Source organism: Capra hircus, chromosome 26 (genome assembly GCF_001704415.2).
Source record: "Capra hircus breed San Clemente chromosome 26, ASM170441v1, whole genome shotgun sequence".
Lineage (NCBI taxonomy): Eukaryota > Metazoa > Chordata > Mammalia > Artiodactyla > Bovidae > Capra > Capra hircus.
The window spans coordinates 37,896,541-37,920,346 of record NC_030833.1 but is presented as its reverse complement, the minus strand read 5'-3'; the positions used below and the strand labels follow the sequence as shown (position 1 = coordinate 37,920,346).

At 37.5% G+C, this 23,806-nt stretch overlaps 1 protein-coding gene across 2 annotated transcripts in view; it reads left to right on the top strand.

The window, feature by feature from the left end:
- The window catches only part of BTAF1 (B-TFIID TATA-box binding protein associated factor 1), an 86,311-nt gene that overhangs the window by 8,387 nt on the left and 54,118 nt on the right, over window positions 1-23,806 (top strand). Inside the window, exons 2-6 of one of the 2 annotated variants that reach the window (XM_005698209.3) lie at window positions 5,257-5,380; window positions 10,711-10,825; window positions 12,496-12,642; window positions 20,820-20,983; window positions 23,659-23,795. In XM_005698209.3, the coding sequence (XP_005698266.1) occupies window positions 5,257-5,380; window positions 10,711-10,825; window positions 12,496-12,642; window positions 20,820-20,983; window positions 23,659-23,795 (687 nt within the window). Of the gene's footprint in view, window positions 1-5,256; window positions 5,381-10,710; window positions 10,826-12,495; window positions 12,643-13,244; window positions 13,270-20,819; window positions 20,984-23,658; window positions 23,796-23,806 lie in introns of those variants that run through there. The other variant, XM_018041408.1, reaches the window with a different exon arrangement.

Here is a 23,806-nt window from a genome sequence, read left to right as displayed (position 1 = left end):
ACTGAGTCTGAGTGGATGGGAGTGAGCTGAAGAATTGGACCAAGAGAAGACATTCCAAGTGGAGGAAACAGTGTAGACAAAATTGTGGACACCAAAATTTGGGAGATACTTTCTTGTTTTTGATTACTACCTGGTAGGTAAGGGTGAGCCATTGAAAGTTTTAGGTAATAATTTGATCACAGGGTGTTCTAGGAAGTAAACTTAGCATTGAGATCTTATTAGTATGGAGTTTTGCTCATCAGGCAGTTGAAAGTTTGCACTTGAGCTCCCAGATGGGCTAGACTTGATTATTTGGTATGTGTTATAGTTTAAACAAATTACAGTTTCCTACAGGAGAAACTGATGAGAGATGGACAGCCAAGGATTGAATTTGGGAGAATTTTCTTATTAAGAGTGTTAAGAATAGGGAAACCATGGAAAGAATTAAGAGGTCAGAGAAGAACAGGGTAATAGAATGTTTTGAAAACTTAGGAAGGAAAGTATTTTAAGAATGGGGTATGTACTGAAATCAGATGTCACAGAAGAATCATGAAAATTGGATTTACAAAAAACAAAGCCATAGGTATTAGAGCTTAGAAGTTCATTGGTGACCTTCAGGTGTGCTATTTCAGTAGTAGAGAAGGATAGAAACTTGATTATAGGGATTAAAATGTATGTGGTGAGAAGATAAAAGAAGTGGTTTTAAACACTTGTTCAAGATGCTTGGCAGCAAAAAGAGTGTTCTAGAAGATGGAGGTCAAGCGGTTTATCTTATTAAAGACGGGGCTTCCCTGGTGGCTCAGGGTATAGTGTCTGCCTGCAATGCAGGAGACCTGGGTTTGATCCTTGGGTCAGGAAGATCCCCTGGAGAAGGAAATGGCAAGCCACTCCAGTACTCTTGCCTGGAAAATCCCATGGACAAAGAAGCCTAGTAGACTACAGTCCATGGAGTCACAAAGAGTTGGACACGACTGAGCGACTTCACTTTCTGTATATTTGAAGACAGAAGAGAGTAGATGAATGAGGCAGTGATGTAAGATATTAGAGAAAGGATAATTGAATGAGGGTAGAAGGAGATGGTATCAAGAAAATGGTGAGACATTATGCAAGTCTTGAAGAAAAACAAGGACTGTCTTTTCATCTGAAATTGAAAGGATGAGTGTAAAGACCTTTAAAGGTAATAATTGAGATGAGATAGTTTGTATTCTAATAACCTAGGGATCTACTCAGTCCATTCATTTTTAAGGAATAGGTAATAGCAATTGGGACTTGAGGAAAGTGGAAATGATTGGGGGGGAACTTGGAAAACTCAATTTTAACTATTTATACATAGACTTACAAACAGGTTAGTATTGTCACTTCCTTAGAGTGTTCATTTTGCAGCCAGCTTTTGCTTTTCATCATAAAAGCAGGAACTCCATCACTGAAAAGGAGGTATGAAGTATTGGGCTGGTTACAAAGTTTGGGTTTTTCTGTAAGATGTTACAGAAAAACTCCAACGAACTTTTGGCCAATCCAGTAGTTGAAATCTATCCAGAGGGGCAGTCTAAGGAACTTTGCATCAAATAGATCGAAGATATGACAAACATGGTATATAAGGGGGAAAAAAACTATAAACACCTGCAGTGATGTGAAGCTGTGAAATATGACTGGATCCAGTTTCACCCTATAAAGTAAGGGGTTAAGTGGGTTTCTTTTCTAAACCTTCTAACAAGTGACAAAAGTCATACTTTTAAAGATCTCCTAACTTCAGTCTGGTTCTACCATTTTGCAACTTTTCCTGTAGGAAGGTCCTGGATTTATGTAAACTGTACACATAAAGTTTATATTATTATAAAGAATATATGCATCATATACAGATGTAAGTCTGTTGTTGCATAAATATGACTTAAGACATAATTTTTATAATAAAACACTTAATTTTTGATAATTTTGCTTGCCATAGAATATAGATTTAAAATGAATATTTATTTGCCTTGATAGAAAATTGTTCATAGATATTAAATTTTCTTTTTGCAAATTTCTTTTCATTGAGCAGAGGCATTCAGAATTAGTCCTGGCAATAGGCATATATTTGTTGTGAAGTTTTAGAGACAGTTTCAGTAACTTTAACATCATAATCAGTTATAAAGATGAAAATACATCAAAGGGCATTCTTAGAGTTATGTATGGGATGTATGAGGGAGGTAGTTTTATGGGAAAAGGATTTGGGATCTGACTTAGTGTTAGAATTTTATGAAAACCACTGTCAGAAGATTTTTTTTCTCCCTTCTGTCCCATTATCTCTGAGTCATTCTTCACCAAATCCTGTAGCAAAGCCTGAAGAGTAAATGAGTGCAGGCAAGTATTTAGGCAGCCTTGGGTGGATAAAGAGAAATATTATGTCAAAAGGTGGGGTGTGTCTATGCACAGCGTTTTTTCAAAATTAATTTCTTTATAATCACTCTGTGTGCCATTCAGTATATAGGAAGCAAAAATTGTGTTGTATTACTCTTTTTTACGTCACTGGCTTTAATTACCTCATATTTTGTTTAAAATATGTCCTTCTTACATACCCTTAACTGTAGAATTTGAACCTTGCCTCTTAGTGTTTTGAGTCAGTTGAAAAGTTTTCATGGTACCCTTAGCCTTCTTGACTGAAAAAGACCTATTTTGGTTGCATGTATGTGAAAGTTGCTCAGTCATGTCTGACTGTTTGTGACCCCATGGACTGTACACTCCATGGAATTCTCCAGGCCAAAATGCTGAAGTGCGTAGCCTTTCCCTTCTCCAGGGGATCTTCCCAACCCAGGGATCCAACTCAGGTCTTCTTCACTGCAGGCGGATTCTTTACCAGCTGAGCCACAAGGGAAGCCCAGTTGTGTATGTGTATATGTGTGTATATATATATATGTGTGTATATATATGTATGTATATGTGTGTGTGTGTATCTTTATATATATATTTTACTAGTTGTATATATGTGTGTGTGTATATCTTTCTATATATACTTTACTAGTTACAATGATTTTGTGTTTATTAGTCACTGGCTAGTTTGATAAATACTGCCCCCTCCAAAGGGCTTCCCAGGTGGCTCATTGGTAGAGAAGCTGCCTGCCAATGCAGGAAAAGATGTGAGTTCAATACCTGGGTTGGGAAGATCCCCTGGAGAAGGAAAAGACGACTCCAGAATTCTTTCTGGGAAATCCCATGGACAGAGGAACCCAGTAGTTCTATGGTTCATAAGGTTATAAAAGAGTCAGACTCAATGACTAAACAGCAACAACCCCCTCCAAAAGAAGAAAAGACCCTGCTTATTTCATGTGACCCCTATTTTGTTATATAAAGGGATTTTAGAGCTTTGCTTTCTAATTTTTTAGCTCTTTGCAAAAGAAAAATAATCCCAGAGGTAAAAGATGAGCCTCTTTGCAGTTTGTTAGTACTTAATATTCATGCTTAACTTTGGGACCTTGCTTGCTTTCTCTTCCTCATTAGATGAGATTTAAAGGTTTGTTCTCGAAATCTCCCCTCATATAGGATTGGGGCACAATTAATATCCCCTGCCCCTTTTCATCCTTCATCCTGTATAAATACCCATTTATTCTGTATATGAGACTGCCTTCCTTTCTTTACCTGTGGTATCCATTTACTTCATTGAACCTGATTCATATTGTGGTGGAAGGGCTAGACCTATATGACACATGGACAGCTGGTAGTAATTACTGGTTCCTTTCTCTTTTTCAAATCTTGGGATTTTCCTGTATCCCAGAAGCAAAGTTATGCAGTTTTCCATTTTCCCCCACTTATTCCAGGTGTAAGACATTGTGATTTTATTCCAAACTATCTGTTGGATAAATGTCAGAACTGGGATTTGAATTGTGGTGCTGTGGCTCTGGCCCATAATGGTGTTTGTCTTTTACAAACTGTTTCCTCAGAGGTCTTACTGCCATTCTGTGATTTCTATACAAATGGCTCATTTATCTATATACCTTTCATCTCAACTTTCTTCTGAACATCAAATTTCTATTCCAGCTGTTCTTTTTGCTTTCCCCTAGCTTTCCTGACCTGGCCACTAATAAACTTGTCATCTTTCCTCAGAGACATTTCCTCCACTAGTTCTTCCCGTTTCTTTAATGACATCTTCATTCCTAAGATTCAGAGTCTCAGAATCTTTGCATTTCCTTGACATCACCATGGTAATTCTGCAGCAGTTTTCCCCAACTTCTTTCTAGTCTTGTAACCATGATTGTAGCTCAGGTCTAAAAGTTCTCATAAAAGTTTCCTTTTTACTTCATGCTTCACCCTGCTGCAAGACTAACCTTCCTGAAGCATAGCTCCAGTCCCATGAGTTTCTTTTTTAAAAAATAATTTTATTTGTTTTTTGGCTGTGATGGGTCTTCCTTTCTGAGTGGGCTTCTTGCTGCGGTGCGTGGGCTTCTCGTTGTGATTTCTTTTGTTGTGGAACCAGGGCTGTAGGGCGCAAGGGCTTCCGTAGTTGGAGCATGTGGACTCAGTAGTTGCAGCTCCCTGGCGCTAGAGCACAGGCTCAGTAGTTGTGGCTCATGGGCTTCGTTTCTCCTCGGCATGTGGGATCTTGCCAGATCAGGGATGGAGCCTGTCTCCTGCATTGGCAGGCAGGTTCTTTACCACTGAGTCACCAGGGAAGCCCCCGTGTCTTTCCTGATCAGAGTCTTTCATGGCTGGGCTATAATTCAAGGGTCTCCACAATAGGTCTCTCTCTAGCTGCTTTTGTAGCTACATCTCCTACTGTTCTCTTAAGTGTACCCTGAATTACAACCAGACTGTGTTACTCACTTCTCTAAATATAGCCTCCTTTGTCTTACTGCTCTTTGCTGCTTATTCCCTCTTCGAGATGTTTCTCCCCTTTTTCTCTTTTACTGCCTCATTTTCACCAGTATTGAATTCTTTTTGCTACCATTAAGGTCCAACTCATACACCATTTCTTTTAGAAAGCTCTTTTAGTATTATACAGTTGGGGATATAGTATTTATTGCTTCCATTCCATCTTCTCAAAGCACTTTCTCCTCTTCTGACATATGCTTGTTGAACATGTATATGCATGTACAATTCCTATATTATACCCTATATTATAATTATTTGTGTACTTGCCTTACTCACTCACTCCACCTCCATAGCAAGTTCCTTAGGAGTAGATTAGTTTGTCTCCTACAGCTCTGCCATAGCTCTTTCTTCATAGATGCTGAATATGTACATTTATTGACTCAAACATATATGAGGAAACACTTCAGAATAATCATTACATTTTTATTATTTTAGGCTTGACCGTCTTTTTATCTTGCTGGATACTGGCACTACTCCAGTTACAAGAAAAGCTGCTGCACAGCAACTTGGAGAAGTGGTGAAGCTTCATCCCCATGAACTGAATAATCTATTATCTAAAGTAAGAACTCTTTTTCCTCTTTTAGTATAATACAGTTGTAGAAATTTATCCATGGGTAAAAACATAAAAGAGAAGGAAGTTGTCTTATTAGTAACAGTTTGTGGTCTTCAAATTCATTAAATAAGTCCAGTATTTTCCCAAATATTTAAAATTTTTTACTATTTTTTTGTCATAAGATTTAAAGTACTTTGTTTCTTACGTCGTTTTATTGTCGAAGGGATTTGACAATAAAGAACCATTGGCCTGTGGTACAAATTTGAATCTGATCCAGTGTGGTAATGAACTAAGTTGTTAATCTAGTTTGTTAGTGGTCTAACTTGTTCTTAGCAGCTAATAATCAGTTGACAGTCTTCAAATGGATGAGTGCTCATGGGTAATGGTGGAAATATATGAGAAGCTACTTGTCATTACATTCTTTTAGTTATTAGCTCTTTGAAAGTGGAGGCTTTCTCCTTTGGTGGATAAGTGTTTTCACAATCCTAGCCCATGTTTTTTCCCTAAGCACTTGCTTTATTTTTACTGATTCCTGTGGGCTTGTAGTGGAGAAGGCAATGGCACCCCACTCCAGTACTCTTGCCTGGAAAATCCCATGGATGGAGGAGCCTGGTGGGCTGCAGTCCATGGGGTCGCCAAGAGTCGGACACGACTGAGCTACTTCACTTTCACTTTTCACTTTCATGCATTGGAGAAGGAAATGGCAACCCATTCCAGTGTTCTTGCCTGGAGAATCCCAGGGACCGGGGAGCCTGGTGGGCTTCCGTCTACGGGGTCGCACAGAGTTGGATACGACTGAAGCGACTTAGCAGCAGCAGCAGTGGGCTTGTAGAAGTGTAACTGTATGATGTGCTCTGCTCAGTCTTATCCGACTCTTTGTGACCCCATGGACTACAGCCCACTCGGCTCCTCTGTCTGTGGAATTTTCCAGGCAAGAATACTGGAGCAGGTTACCATTTCCTACTCCAGGGGATCTTCCCAACCCAGGGATAGTAAGCAGCAAATTTCATGTATTTAATTCTCTGGCATGCAAAATAAAATCAGGAGTGCTTGGTATATGTGTTTAGTGGGAGTGGGGGCGGTGGATAGCAGATGGGATGGTAAGCAATATGATAACCCAAATATTGGAAGACCCAAGATACCTCTATTCCCACAGTCTTATCTCCTCCTCTAGTTCTGATTTGTCCCTCCCTGATTCCTATGAGTAGGAGTCCTAAGCCCTTGTCATCCTACACAAGTCTGCCCTCTATTGTTTCATCATGGGGGCGAACAGCAACTCTCTCCAGCACACTCCTCACTTGGATACTATCAGAACTTTCTAACCAAGACGTAGATGGAGAGAGAGTGATTTGACATCTACAGGTTCCATGTTCTCAGAATGAAGAAAGATGCACATTTGGCAGTACTAAACTCATGTGTTAGATGTGGGGATAGAGAGGCACCTGTTTCTTCTCATCCCAAGGGAAGAGGTGGAGGACTGAATGAACTGAGACTGGAAACAGTGAGTAAGACTAACCTCTGCTGAACTGAGAAAAAGTTTCCAGCCTTCCAAGTGAGTTCTGTCCTTCTTAACTCAGACGCCACCATATGACTGCCATCGAATAATTCTAAAAGAGGCAAAGTTTGTTTCTAGCACTTTTCTCATCTCCTATCCCCTCTCTGCCCTCAGTGTTTTGCTTTTGCCTTCGGTTTTATTTTTGTGAAAAATAGCTTTATTGAATAGATTTTATATACCGTGTAATTCATCCAGATAAAGTGTACAATTCAGGGATTTTTAGTATATCCACAGACACATGCAACTATCACCACGATCTAATTTTAAAACATTTTTGTGTGCTAAGTCATTTCAGTCATGTCCTACTCTTGGCAACCCTATGGACTGTAGCCCACCAGGGTGCTCTTTGCCTGGGATTCTCCAGGCAAGAATACTGGAGTGGGTCACCATACCCTCCTCCAGGGGCTCTTCCCGACCCAGGAGCCACACCCGTGGCTCCTGCTTTACAGGCAGATTCTTAACCACTGAGCCATTGGAGAAGCCCTGAAACATTTCTGTCTCCCTCAAAAGAAACCTCGTGTCTGTTACCAGCCACTCTCTGTCACTCTCCCTTCCATACTCAGTCCTAGGCAACCGCTAATTTCCTCTCTTGTTATATTAAATATGTGGTATTTTGTGATTGTTTTTTTCACTTAAATGTTAGTTTCAAGGTTCTTTAATATTGTGTGTGCTAAGTCACTTCAGTGGTGTGCAGCTCTTTGCGACCCAATGGGCTGTAGCCTGCCAGGCTACTGTCCATGGGGTTCTCCAGGCAAGAATGCTGGAGTGAGTTGCCATGCCTTTCTCCAGGGGATCTACCCAATCCAGGGATCAAAGCCCATGTCTCTCCATGTCTCCTGCATTAGCAGGCAGGTTCTTTACCACTGGTGCCACCTGGGAAGCCTTCTTTCATGATTTTGCATGTTTCGTTTTTCACTCTTTTTTATTGCCAAATATCGTTCTTTGTATGGGTATGGATAATGTTGGATATACCACATTTTATTTATTTCTTTATCAGTTGATGGACATTTTAGTTGTTTCCACTTGGGGGCCTGTTTTAAATAATGCTGCTGTGAAAATTTGTGTGCAATTTTTTTTATGGATGTATGTTTTCATACATGGGTGTATACTAGAGAGTAGAATTGCTGGGTCATATGGTAACTGTGTTTAACTTTATGAGGAACTTACTACACCATATTACATTCCCAACAGCATGTATGAGAGGTCTGATCTCTTCATATCTTTGTCAGCACTTTTTTTTAAAATTTTGTTTGTGTATTTTTGGCTGTGCTGGGTCTTTGTTGCTGCATGTGGGCTTTCTCTGATGGCAGCAAGCAGGGACCACTCTCTAGTTGTGATGTGTGGGCTTCTCATTGTAGTGGCTTCTCTCGTTGCAGAGCACAGGCTCCCACGTGCGAAGGCTTCAGTAGTTGCAGCTCGCAGGTCCTAGAACGCAGGCTCGGTAGTCATGGCACACAAGCTTAGTTGCTCCACGGCGTGGGGAGTCATCCTGCACCAGGGATCGAACTTGTGTCCCCTGCATTAGCAGGCAAATTATTAACCACTGTACTACCAGGGAAGTCTCCAGCACATAAACTATTAACTGCCTGTATATTCATACCAGTGTGTATGAAGTGATACTATAAGTTTTGATTTGCATTTTCATATGACTAATGATGTTGAACGTCTTTTCATTTGTTTATTGACCATTTCTATACCTTCTTTGAGGATCTGTCTGTTCAGATCCTTTGACCATTTTTAAGTGGGATATCTGTTCTTTTATTGATGAGATGTAAGATTATACATTTTAGATAGAAGCTCCTTATCAGATACGGGGTTTGCAAATTCATTCTGCTAGTCTTGAGGTTGTCTTCAGTCTCTTAATGGTATCCTTTGAAGCACAAAAGTTATTAGTTACAATGAAGTTGACTTTATCTTTTTTAAACACATGACTTGTGTGCTCTTGAGATCACATCTAAGAAACCTTTGCCTTATCCAAGGTTATAGAGGTTTATCCCCATGTTTTCTTAGAACAGTCTTCTAGTTTTAGTTCTTATTTTTAGGCTCTTGGTGTATTTTGAGTTAGTTTTTGTGTCCGGTGTGAAGTAGGGATTTTATTTTATTTTTTTTTAATGATTTTATTTATTTTTGGCTGTGCTGGGGTCTTCATTGCTGCACGGGCTTTTTTCTGGTTGCAGTGATTGGGGGTTACTCTCTATTGCGGTGCACGGGCTTTTTTCTGGTTGCAGTGATTGGGGGTTACTCTCTATTGCGGTGCACAGGCTTCCCATTGCGGTGGCTTCTCTTGTGGAGTGCAGACCCTAGGCGCTCAGGCTTCAGTAGCTTGTGGCATGTGGGCTCAGTATTGTGCTCCCTGGCTCTAGAGCACAGACTCAACAGCTGTGGCAAATACGCTTGGTTGTTCTGAGGCACGTGGGATCTTCCTGGATCAGGGATCAAACCTGTGTCTCATGCGTTGGCAGGCAGATTCTTCACCATTGAGCCACCAGGGAAACCATGAAGCAGGCATTTTAAGTCATTATTTTGTTGCTGTAGCACCATTTGTTGAAAAGATCCTTTTTCCCCATTGAATTGTCTTGACACTATTGTTGAAAATTGGTTGACCAGAGACACATAGTATTATTTTTGAACTAAATTCTTTTCCATTGATCTGTGTATCTGTCCTGCCCTTACCACACTGTCTTGATTATTGTTGCTTTGTAGTAAGCTTTGAAATAAAAAAGTGTGAATCTGCCAACTTTATTATTCTTTTTCAAGATTGTTTTGGTGATTCTGGGCACCTTAAATTTACATATAAATTTTAAGATCAAATAGAACTTGTCTATTTCTGCAGAAAAAAAAAAGCTAGGATTTTGATAAAAATTGTGTTGAATCCATATTCAGTTTAGAGGGTATTACTATGCTATTAATATTAAGTCTTCTAATCCTTGAACATGAGGTGGTGTTTATTTGGGTCTTTAATTTCTTTCAATAGTATTTTGAATTTTTTTTTTTTTTTTTTTTTTTTTTAGTCTTCAGTATACAAGCCTTGCACTTTTTTGGTTAAATTTATTCTTAAGTATTTTATACTTTTTGATATTATTATAAATGATATCATTTTCTTAATTTCATTTTCAGATTGTGGAAAGTGTGAAAAAATACAGTGGATTTTTGTACAACATATTGGTCTTATATCTTGCTCTCTTGCTGTACTTATCTTTTCTAATGGTTTTATAGCTCTTGCATTAAGTAAAGGGACTTAATGACTAATATGCACTTTGCTTTTTAGTATGTTAAAAACTTATTTTTAAAATTCACTTAAGCATTCTTTTATTTATTAGTTTCCTGTTCCCTTTTTTAAAAAGTTAATTACCTGTATTTATTTCTGGCTGTGTCCAGTCTTAGTTGTGGCATCTGGGATCTTTTCATTGCGATGCTCGGCCGTCTCTCTAGTTGTGGCACAGGGACTCAATAGTTGCGGCTCAAGGGTTTCGTCGCCCCAGGGCCTGTGGGATCTTAATTCCCCAACCAGGGATTGAACCTGCATCCCACTACATTGGAAGGCGGATTCTTAACCACTGGATCACAAGGGACGTCCCTTCCCTGTCTCCTTTCTTTAAAGTGTAGTGATATTTCTTGTGACTGATAGAAAATCTTATAAATGATTTTAATAATTGCAAAGTGTTTTGTATAAATTTGAGAGCTGCTAAATTAGAAATAAGTATATTTATGTTCCTCTCTTTTGACTATTTGAACAAACAATATTTTTTGGTGTGTAACTTTTATTTTACAATTTTTTAAGGTGTTGATATATTTAAGGAGTACAAATTGGGATACTCGGATTGCAGCAGGACAAGCTGTTGAAGCTATAGTGAAAAATGTACCTGAATGGAATCCCGTGCCAAGAACCAAACAAGGTGCTTTTAAGAGGAAAAAGTAGTTTGTAGTAAAAACTATACATTTTGTTTTAGTAATTCCACTTTTAAAGGCTGAATTTTCATACTTTTAGGGGCAGTCTTGTCAGGAAATAAAATTGAACAAGGTGCTTTTTCACCATGTTTTAAAAATTGTACTAGACAATCTCTTATATATATTTTAAATTATTCTACAATATGGTTGATTTGCAGAGATTATTTCTTCCCTCAAGGATTTATGCCCTAAAAATTGAAATTAATTAAGTATAAATATTTTATATTTAAAACAGTCAAATTTTTCTTGTTGCTGTGAGAATAGGGTAGTTGTTTCCTATATTTAATAAGCACAATTATGTGTGGCTATTTGGAAAGGTCAGTCTTTAGTCCTTTTATGCCATTTAGATGTCTTTTAGTGGAAATTACTTGTTTTCTGACTGCCTGTTATATACGACACTTGAATGTATGCTTTTACAAATTTATAAAGTTACACATTTTAATTAAGTGAGAATTTAATATGGTGTAACTGCATTTCATTTTCAAGTCACTTTTAGTAATACGAGTTTTATCCTGTCGTAACTCGTCCAAAATTTGTACTTTGATTTGCTGCACCTATATTTTGAGAGATTGTGTTAGTTTGTCTTCTCTCATCAAAAGAAATACATAACCAGAAGAAGTTATACATTGTTTTAGAAAAGAGCCATTTTCTTTCCAACTTATTACCCCTGCATATTTTGGTATACAGATACTAGGATTTAAATTCTTTTCAAAAAAACTTTTTTTTTCCTTCAGCACAGCCTTGTTAATGAAATCTTAGTTCCCCCACCAGGAATTGAACCCAAGCCCAGGAGTCTTAACCACTGGACTGCCAGAGAATTCCACCCTGCCAAAAAGCTTTAAATTAGTTACACTAGCATTAAAATATATGGTATCATTAGTATCAAATATATAGTATCAAATATATTGTCATCATTAGAAAACATTAAGAAATTCATAGCAGTTCCCTTTCAATTTAGCAATTATACTTTAGTTTGTAGAGAATTATACGCAAATGGCCAGCTAAACAAACTATTGTCAGTGAACAATTTATAGTATATATAAAAGTTTACAATGGCATAACCTTTTTGGGAGGAATACAGAACATTTTGTAAATAGTTTTAGGCCCCAGATAGATATTTAATTTTAGCAGTTTGCCAGGAGATTGTAATTTGCTTATATTATGAGAAATGAGTCCTGTTGATTGAGTAGTTTCTTTATGTCCTAGATATTCCTAGGTATAGGGAGTGATGATGCTCATTAGTGTTATTTATGAAAATTTATATGAATATATTTATCTTTCAGTTTATCACTGTAATAAATTATCTTTCAACTGTTTAACATGTTTTTTAATATACATATTTCAACATGGGGATACATTTCTTCATGTAATATTGTGCTTGTATAGTCAAAAAGTTACACACCCACTAACATTCTGATAGTTTGTAGAAAGGAAGCCATCTGCTAAATAGTTTTTTCATAAATAAGAATTGATCATAAATAAATCCACAATAGCTTTTCTACTTCCTCCACATTTTACTTTTCTTAAAATACTGCCCACTCACCTGAAGTAATGCTATTTTCTTTCATTCTGCACTTTGGCTGTATAATCAAATTGAATGTTTTTAAACCTCATCTAGAAACTACTTCAGAAAGTGCTATGGAAGACTCATCTACTACAGATCGATTGAATTTTGACAGATTTGATATATGTAGATTGTTACAACATGGGGCATCACTTTTGGGATCTGCTGGTGCAGAATTTGAAGTACAAGATGAAAAATCAGGTATGTAATAGTCCTGTAGAAAAAAAATCTGAAATGTGTGTTCAGATCAGTTTGTTACTTGGTGTGCTATGTTATCAGTCATACAAAACCTAACAGATGCCATGAAATGTAAATTCACGGAAGTTTGCAGTTTGAGATGTGGGGCATAGGGAAGGTGACCAGGAGTACTTTATCTAAAACAAATAGGAATATTTTTCATCCCTTAATTGAATATGTGCTATATATATATACACACACACACATATATATGCATCATTAATAGATATTAGTATGTCAGCATACATATTAATATTTTAGTATTTCAGTATGGAAATTGTAAAGTGGTACCTAAGAGCTTTAGTTGAATAGATTTTAAAATCCAGGATTAGCACAAGTTGTGGTAATGTTTTCAGAATTCTTGAAATTTAAGAGACTATGACAGTTCTTTTTATCATATGTTTTAAATATTTAAGTAATTGGATCTACTGATGCTAATGACCAAAACAAAAATGAAAAATAAGTCTTAGATAGGTAATTGTCCCATTATCTTTAAACTTACAGAATCCATCTGGATATAAAATAAATGTTTTGGCCATTCAAGATTGATGCCTTGAGTGGAAAAAACCTTGATGTTTTTAATGGATTTCTGTAAGTAAATAAATTGCTTTTTTGACTTAAACCAAAACAGAACAGTGTTTTGTTTTGTTGCTAATTAATCATTAGTCAAAGGATATCTATCTAGCTAGGTTAATGAAATGATCTTCAGTTTGTTCATCTTAAAAAAAAAGTCAGATATTCATTTCCTCTTGCCTAATATGCTTTCTATTGAAAAATCTAGTGTAGTTATTTATGGAGAGAATAAAGAGGAGAATTTGCTTAAGTTCCAGAAAAGCATAGTTTTTTTAAATAAGAGAGGTAGAAGTCTTCAAAAACTTTACAATTTGAAAAAAGTTATCTTTAAGTTTACTAATTAGTTTACCAGTCTTAGTAGTGTTCCCATAAACATCATGAGAGTTTATTGGGCCTTATCTAGGGAAAAAAGTCAGTGTGACTTTTGTCACTAAAAAAGAAAGTGTGCTTGGGACGTGTCTTAAAGATGCCGATTTAATACATCTGTGGAGAGTTCTGGGAAACTGTATATTAAATGAAAAAACTCCACAGATGACTGATATGTAAGCAGGATTGGGAACCCCAATTTTTTTAGAATTCAGCTTTTTTCCCCTAAGAGTGCTCATTAAAACCCTCTAATTAGGTTTTCTTTAAATGTCTGTTCATCTGTGTTGACCTCTACGTATTTATAAATTACACGTACATGATTAGCATAGGTGCCAGTCTGTTTCCTTTGCAGTTGTGTTGATTATTTTCCCCAGTAAACTTTCCCTGAAATGAGAGGGCTGATTTGGAGCTCTTTGTGAGTGTACTGAATTTATGATCCAGAAGTTTTCATGTTGGATGCCTAGTGTTTTCCCTCGGAGGAGAGCAGCCTTAATTTTTTTTTTTTTCTTTTACTATAGCTATAGAGAGGTATAATTCACATACCACATAAATCACCCATTTTAAAAGTGTATAATTCACTGAGTTTTAGTATATTTACAGTTTTGTGTAATTTTAGAATGTTGTCACTACCTCAGGAAGAAACTCCATATCCTTTATCACACTCTTATTCCCCTATACCCCTCCTTTTTCTTCCCAGCCCTAAGGAACCATTAATTTACTTCCTTTATCTATTAGATTTGTCTTTTATGGGCATTTCATATAAATGGAATCATTTGTAGTCTTTTGTGTCTGACTTCTTTTTACTTAGCAGAATTTTTCCACCATTTAACTATATTGTGGTGTACATGTTAGTACTTTTTAGATTTTTTTCCTAAATAGTATTTATTACTGTTATAGGGTATATCCATTTTTAAATTTTGATCAAATATAGATAACATAAAATTTACCATCTTAATCATTTTTAAGTGTATAGCTCAGTAGTATTAAGTACATTCATATTGTTGTGCAGCCAATCTCCAGAACTCTTTTTATCTTGCAGAATGAAACCTTATAACCATTAAACAATAATTCCCATCCCTTTCTCCCCTCAGACCCCCCACCCCACGCTGGCAATCACTGTTTTACTTTCTGTCTTTGAATTTGACTACTCGAGGTACTTCATCTGAGTGAAATCTATGGTATTTATCCTTTTTTGACTGACTTTCTTCACTTAACATAATCTCCTTTCACTTAACATAATGGAACAACAGACTGGCTCCAAATAGGAAGAGGAGTACGTCAAGGCTGTATATTGTCACCCTGCTTATTTAACTTAACATGCAGAGTACATCATGAGAAATGCTGGACTGGAGGAAGCACAAGCTGGAATCAAGATTAACGGGAGAATAACCTCAGATGTGCACATGACACCACCCTTATGGCAGAAAGTGAAGAGGAACTAAAGAGCCTATTGATGAAAATGAAAGAATAGAGTGCAAAAGTTGGCTTAAAGCTCAGCATTCAGAAAACTGAGATCATGGCATCCAGTCCCATCACTTCATGGCAAATAAATGGGGAAACAGTGGCTGACTTTATTTTTCTGGGCTCCAAAATCACTGCAGATGGTGACTGCAGCCATGAAATTAAAAGACACTTACTCCTTGGAAGGAAAGTTATGACCAACCTAGACATCATATTAAAAAGCACAGACATTACTTTGCCAACAAAAGTCCGTCTAGTCAAGGTGATGGTTTTTCCAGTAGTCATGTATGGATGTGAGAGTTGGACTGTAAAGAAAGCTGAGCACCAAAGAATTGATGCTTTTGAACTGTGGTGTTGGAGAAGACTCTTGAGAGTCCCTTGGACTGCGAGGAGATCCAACCAGTCCATCCTAAGGGAGATCAGTCCTGGGTGTTCATTGGAGGGACTGATGTTGAAGCTGAAGCGTCAATACTTTGGCCACCTGATGCGGAGAGCTGACTCATTTGAAAAGATCCTGATGCTGGGAAAGATTGAGGGCAGGAGTAGAAGGGGATGACAGAGGATGAGATGGTTGGATGGCATCACTGACACAATGGACATGAGTTTGGGCGGACTCTGGGAGTTGGTGATGGATAGGGAGGCCTGGTGTACTGCGGTTCATGGAGTCACAAAGAGTCGGACACGACTGAGCGACTAAACTGAACTGAATCTCCTTTCATGTTTATCTGTATTGTATGTGTCAGAATTTCCTTCCTTTTTGATAAGGCTGAATAATAATTCCGGTGTATGTTTATACCACGTTTTGTTTATTAGTTCGTCTGTCATTAGACACTTGGGTTGCTTCTACCTTTTGGTTATTGTGAATAATGCTGCTGTGAACACAGACATGCAAATATCTATTAAAATTCCTGCTTCCAGTTCTTTTGGGTCTATGCCCAGAAGTGAAATTATAGGATCATATGGTAATTCTATTTTTGATCTTTTTTTTTTTAGAACTGCCATACTGTTTCTATAGTGCCTGTTTCATTTTGCATTCTCACCAACAATCTATGAGGTTTTCAGTTTCTCCACATAACTTTATCAACTGTTGTTATTTTGATTTTTTTGGTAGCAGCCATACTAATAGGTATGAAATTATTTCGTTTTCTGGCTGAATAACATTCCATTGTATGAATATAACATTTTGTGTATTCATTCATTGTTAGAAGACATTTGGGTTGTTCCTACCTTTTTGACTTTTAAGTAATGCTGCATTAAATGTTCACGTACAGATTTTTGTGCATGTATGTTTTCATTTCTTCTATGTAGATAACTTTTGTTGACTATGAGGGCTACTCCATTTCTTCTGAGGGATACTTACCACACTAGTAGTTGTCATGGTCCTTTGACTGTGCAGATCACAACAAACTGTGGAAAATTTTTAAAGAGATGGGAATACCAGACCACCTGACCTGCCTCCTGAGAAATATGTATATAGATCAAGAAACAACAGTTAGAACCGGACATGGAATAATGGATTGTAAAATTGGGAAAGGAGTATGTCAGTGCTATATATCGTCACCCTGCTTATTTAACTTGTATGCAGATTACATCATGAGAAACGCTGGGCTGGATGAAGCACAAGCTGGAAATCAAGATTTCTGGGAGAAATATCAATAACCTCAGATATGCAGATGACACCACCTTTATGGCAGCAAAGAGGAACTAAAGAGCCTCTTGGTGAAAGTGAAAGAGGAGAGTGAAAAAGCTGGCTTAAAACTCAGTGTTCAAAAAAAATAAGATCATAGCATCCAATCCTATCACTTCATGACAAGTAGATGGGGAAACAGTGGAAACAGTGTCAGACTTTATTTTCTTGGGCTCCAAAATCACTGCAGATGGTGACTGCAGCCATGAAAGTAAAAGATGCTTACTCCTTGGAAGGAAAGTTATGACCAATCTAGACAGCATATTAAAAAGCAGAGACATTACTTTGTCAACAAAGGTCCGTCTGGTCAAGGCTATGGTTTTCCAGTAGTCATGTATGGATGTGAGAGTTAGACTGTGAAGAAAGCTGAGTGCTGAAGAATTGATGCTTTTGAACTGTGGTGTTGGAGAAGACTCTTGAGAGCCCCTTAGACTGCAAGGAGATCCAACCAGTACATCCTAAAGGAAATCAGTCCTGAATGTTCATTGGAAGGACTGAAGCTGAAGCTCCAATACTTTGGCCACCTGATGCAAAGAATTGATTCATTAGAAAAGACCGTTGCTGGGAAAGATCGAAGGCAGGAGGAGAAGTATACAGAGGATGAGATGGTTGGACGGCATCACCAACTCAATGGACATGAGTTTGAGCAAGCTCTGGAGGTGATGATGGACAGGGAAGCCTGGCGTGCTGCATTCTATGGGGTTGCAAAGAGTCAAACATGACTGAGCGACTGAACTGAACTGATGTAGATACCGAAGAATGGACTTGCTGGGTCTTGTGGTAACTGTTTTACTATTTGAGAAACTGCCAGACTGTTCTCCAAACTGGCTTCACCATTTCACATTCCTCTAGCAGGATACAAATGTTCCAATTTCTCCACATCCTTGCCAATGTTTGCTTATTATTCACTGTTTTTGACTATATCTATACCAGTGACTATAAAGTGATACCTCATTGTACTTTTGATTTGCATTTTTCTGATGACTAATGATCTTGAACATATTTTCATGTGTTTATTGACCATTTTTATATCTTTGGAGAGTTCTCTATTCATGTTTGCCCATTTTTAAGTGGAATATCTGTTCTTTTATTAATGAGCTATAAGAGTTCTTTATATATTCTGTATATAAACCTCTTATCTAATAAATGATTGACAGATATTTCTTCCCATTGTATACATTATCTTTTCACTTTGTTGACCTTCGAGGCGTAAAGTTTTTAATTTTGACGAAATCCTGTTTATCTTTTTCCTTTTGTTTCTCAAGCTTTTTGATATCATATGTTAGAAGTTTTTGCCAAATCTGAGGTCATATTTACCCCTTTGTTTTCTCTAAGAGTTTTATAGTTTAGCTCTCACTGTTAGGTGTTTGATCTATTTTGAGCTTATTTTTGTACGTTCTGAGGTTGAGTCTTAATTTTTTTCTTTCTGAGGCTGTTTTGGATTGTTAATTAACTATCATTTCTTTGGTTGCACTGGCCTTCACTGTCGGGCAGAGGCTCTCTCCAGAGGTGAGGGGGGCTCCTCGCTGCCGTGGAGCACAGGCCTCTCACTGTGGTGGCTCCCGTGTTGCAGAGCACAGGCCCTGAGTGCATGGACTTCAGGAGTTGCGTCACGTGGGCTTAGTAGTTGTGGCTTGTGAGCTTCAGTTGCCCTGTGGTGTGTGAAATCTTCCTGGGCCAGGGATCGAATTGGTATCCCCTTCATTGGCAGGTGGATTCTTAAACACCATACCGCCAAGGAAGTCCCCAGTATCATTTTTTTATATGTGGCTATCCTGTTGTCTCAACACCATTTGTTGAAAAGATTCTTCTTTTCTCCATTGAATTGTTTTTGCATCCTTGTCTGCAGACATGTAGTCTTATTTCTGAACTCTCAATTCTATCTGATTGATGTCTGTGTCAGTATTTCATTGTCTTGATCACTGTTGCTTTCTAGAAGTAATTTTTAAAAGCAAGAAGTATGAGCCTCCAACTTTGTTGTTCTTTCTCAGGATTATTTTGGATATTCTTGGTCTCTTGCATTTCTGTATGAATTTTAAGATCAGTTTGTCAGTGTCTGTAAAAAACCAGCTGATATTGTGATAGAAATTGTTTTGAATCTGTATATCAATTTGAGAAGTACTACTGTCTTACTATTAGGTATTCTGATCCATTAACATAGAATGTTCTTCCATTTATTGAGATCTTTAATTTCTTAAACTAATAATTTGTAGTTTTCAAGATATAAATTCTTAAGTTTTGCTTTTGATGTTGTTAGTAGAATTATTTTGTTATTTTTATATTTAAGTCATCTGTTTATTCAAATCTTCCTCCCCTTCCCTGTTCTTTAGATTAGGGATTTTGTATAGCTTTACCTTTAAATTCACTTATACTTTGTCCTGTTATCTCAATTAAGTTGTTAAGCACATTTTTTGATTTAAAATTTTCAAGTATTTTTTAGTTCCAGACTTACTTAAAAAAAAACTGGCATATTTTGCACATATAAGTCACCCTTTTCAAGTATATGATTCTGTTTTTAAAAATAGTTTCTGTTTCTGTAATGAGGTATCCTATCTTTTCATTATTGTGACAGTATCTTCCTTTACATTGAATATTGTTATATTAGTTGCTTAAAAATTTTGTCTTCCAGTTCCAGCATCTAGGTGATCTAAGAGTTGATTTCCATTAACTGGCTTTCTTTTGGGATGGGTTACATTTTCTTGATTCTTTGTATGTCAGTTATTTTGGATTGTATTTCTCACATTGTAAATGTTTATACTGCAGGCTAGATTCTGTTATATTCTTCCAGAGAGTGTTTTGATTTGTTTGGTTTAGTTTGGTTGTTTTTGCTTGCTTGTTTTAATAGGTATTTAATTTGATGAAACTCAAATTGCAAACTCAATCTCATTTGTGGTGGGCAACAATTCAAATCTCAATTCAATTTTTAGGTTTATTTGAACTATTTGGAGTCTGTGCTGTCCGTGCATATTTCAGAAATCATCCAGAGATTTGGCTTTCTGCCTAGTTCTCTTCTTTCTGGGTTTTCTCTCACTATTTTCCAATGGTTATGCTGTTCCTGACTCTCTTTCCTCTGGTTCTTCAAGCCAGACATACTGGGTTTTTGCACACCTTTTAAATGTAGGATATGACTGCCCAACATACCGTAGACTGGGTCTGCTGCTGCTGCTGCTGCTAAGTCGCTTCAGTTGTGTCCAACTCTGTGCTACCTTCAGGCTAAAAAGGTTCAAAAATGGGAAAGTCACTTAATGCCATGCTTTCTTCCAGGCACTGATAACTCCTCCAAGTATATGCCTACTTTTGTTCTCTTTCCAGTGCCTTCAGGTAGTTGTTTACTTTTTTTTTTTTTTAGCTAGAATTTATCTTTGGAGGGGTAGTCCAAAAGAACTTAGTCAGCTGTTATTGGAAACTAATCATGGTAGAACCATATCTTGCAGCTTAAATATTTTAAGCCCAAATTTTTATTTTTAAAATGATACCATTTGATCTATTTTCTACTGAAATATTGAGGGATTTTACTTGGAACATTCCAAATCTACTCTTTTGTGCCTTTGTCTTTTATTTGGGCTATCAAATAGATAACTAAATAAAATAGAGGAATGTGTCATTTCAGAATACTGTAAAGGTCACCTTGGAATAAGCATGTATTTGTTGAGATCTCTTCTGTCAAATAAGAGTCTAGATTTTTTTTTTTTAAAGCCTGGCTAGATATTTCGGAGAACGTTCAAAGGGTAGCTATAAAATAATAAGACTGATTTATCTTCATAGGAATAGATCTTATTTTATATATACTTGGTAATTGACAGTAGGGCAGTGGGGTAATATAGTGTTTTTGTTAGCTAGAATGCTATTTTCCGAGATTCAGTAAAATACTCACTCTATTAGGTAATAAAGTTTATGACATGTTCAGAGATTATGAGTGGTGTGGTTTGTTTTGTTATCAAGAGAGGTGTTCTAATAGTTAAAAAGATTTTTCTAATTTAATCAAGTTTGATCTTCATGTATTGGGAAGCTTCTTAACTGATTTGAAGAAAATATATTTCTTTTTTGTTTAAAGGTGAAGTGGATCCTAAGGAGAGGATAGCACGCCAACGAAAGCTATTACAGAAAAAACTTGGCCTTAATATGGGAGAAGCGATTGGAATGAGCACTGAAGATCTCTTTAATGATGAAGATTTGGATTATACCCCAACTTCAGCAGCCCTTGTAAACAAACAACCTGTAGGTAAAACCTTTGGTTGTCTGACTATAAGTAATAATTCAGGCGGTTTGCTTTTATTTTGCTATGCAATTGCAATTGAAAAAAAAGGCGCTCTTTATTTCTGCTCATTTTTGCTTAGTGTCACCATAATTTACTATCTCCATAAGCTGAATTTCTAGTGATAGATTCTGAAGAGGTAGAAGGTAGCGTCTGCCTGCCTCCGAGGTGCTAGACTATTAGATAAAAGCTGTGCTGGACCTTTCAGGAGACACTGGTGTTGAGAAATCATAGTTGCACCAGTTGCTCTTTCCTTTATTCTTCAATGAAGAAAAAAAATATTTCAGAGGGTAGGAGATGGTAAGGGCTATCATAGTTAGATATGCTGATACTAGAAATCTTTTAGACCTGATTCTTTTGAGAAAGAGCAAACATGATGAAAACTTTCAAACAGTACAAAAGGACCTATGATATGAAGTAAGCTTCTTTTTGATAAATGATGGGCACACATTTCCCTGTGTCTCACAGCAGCCCTTTAAAAATTATTTGTCCTTTTTTTCCTGAAATTTTCTGTGTATGCACAAGTCCTTTTTAAGCCATGTCTGCCTGTATGTGTGGGCTTCCAAGGTGAAACACAGTGGTAAAGAATCCATCTGCCAATGCAGGAGACATGGGTTTGATCCCTGCATCAGGAAGATCCCCTGGAGCAGGAAATGGTAACCCACTCTAGAATTCTTACCTAGAAAATTCCCCGGACAGAAGAGCCTGGCAGACTGCAGTCCACGGGGTCATAAAGAGTCAGACATGACTGAGCATGCATCCATACCCGTCTGTATATACAGACTGATCACCTGTTTTTTGATAACTTCTTTCTGTTTATATGGCTGTACCATAATTTTGCTCTGTATTTTTCCTGTTTCTGTTTTTCCACTTCCCAATGGATGCCTCTCTGCTTCTTTTCTTATACATTAAAGCTTATACTCCATAAGCTCCAGTAAAAGCTGTGGCGCTCTCTCCTAAAAAGAATGTACATACATGTGAAATAGTACCTTTCAGGGATTTAGTGCTCTTACTTCTTGGCCTGCTTTACATGAGACCCATGTCTTCTCATTCCCTTGGCCTTTCCTTTTGCTTAAGTGGAGAATGGTTCTATTTGCCATTATTCTAGTTGTCCTCTAAATCATTAGAATTTGTAAGGAAGTTTTTTAGCATTGAGGAATGTGTGATGATGATGGGACTTTTGTAGACAAGGGAAAAAGAGCAGATTCTGGAGGGAAGAGTATAAAGAGGCGGAAAATATAATAACAAACATGAAAGAACAGAAAGATGGAGTATGAACTGAAGCATAAGATATAAAAAACAATAGAATAAAATAAATGGAAACAAACGTGATCACAGTGTAGTAATTGGATATTGTGTAGGGAAATTAATAGGTAGGTGTATTAGAGAGAATAGGCTACAGACAGAATAATTGGAAAGGAGATGGCAGCAGCAAATTTGGCAGGATCCAAATTCGGTTGGCTTTGGATGTCAGGGCCCTTCGGGAAGAGTTGCTGAGGCTTATTGTAGTGTCATCGCTGCTCCACTGCCTTGTATATATGCTGGTGGCCCCTGGACCAAGTCTGTAGCAGGGCACCTGCACTAGTGACCCTGACTGCTTGTGGTAATGTACATTTCAGTTGAATCTTAAATCAGTTAAGGGCAGAAGGATTTTTAGGCTTGTATTAAAGCATTTTTATTCACAGCCTTAATAATGTCTCCTATGAATGGAAGAAGGAGCAAAAGTGGTATGCAGTGAATGGTTAAGGGGGAAAGACCAGTTACTTACCAGGTATTCTTAGTTGTGTCTGACTCTTTGCGACTCCTTGGACTGTAGCCTGCCAGACTCCTTTGTCCATATAATTTTCCAGGCAGAAATAGTGGAGTGGGGGACTGTAGCCTGCCAGACTCCTTTGTCCATATAATTTTCCAGGCAGGAATAGTGGAGTGGTTTGCCATTTCAAACCCAGGGATTGAACCCGGGTCTCCTGTGTCTCCTGCATTGCTGCAGAATCCTGCCTGCTGAGCCATCTGGGAAGCCAGTTACTTATGGCAACAGCTATTTTTATTTTTTCAGTAGAAGATGATTATAATTTTTTTTTTTAATTGACATTCTTTAGGCTTACATTATGGCTTCCCTGGTAGCTCAGTTGGTAAAGAATCTGCCTGCAGTCCAAGAGACCCGGCTTCGATCCTGGGTCGGGAAGATCTCCTGGAGAAGGAAATGGCAAACCACTCCAGTATCCTTGGCTGGAAAATCTCATGGATAGAGGAGCCTGGTGGGCTGCAGTCATGGGGTCACAGAGTCGGGCACGACTGAGTGACTTGAGTGACTAACATGCTTAACAACTTTTAGATTATATTATGTTTCTTTTGAAGTTTCACCTCTTCAGAGTCCTCACTGGAGTCAGGATCATATACTTTTGCCACATCTATGACATAAAGTTAAGAAACACATGAGCTTTTCCTGGCAACTAGAAGAATAGGGAAGAAGGAAGAAGAAATTACGGTACAGCACAATAGCATGAATCTGTCAAAGAAGAATGTAATCAGTTTGTTTATAGTGAACTTACAAACTTTAGTCCTGTTCTGAGGCTGAGACTGTGGGTATGTATTTTAACTTCAGAAGTTCAAACTGCACATTCTTTTATTCTTTTAGACTCTCCAGGCCGCTGAACTGATTGACTCAGAGTTTCGAACAGGAATGAGCAATAGACAAAAGAACAAAGCTAAAAGAATGGCCAAATTGTTTGCAAAACAGAGATCCAGGGATGCAGTAGAAACGAATGAGAAGAGGTAGTAATCCT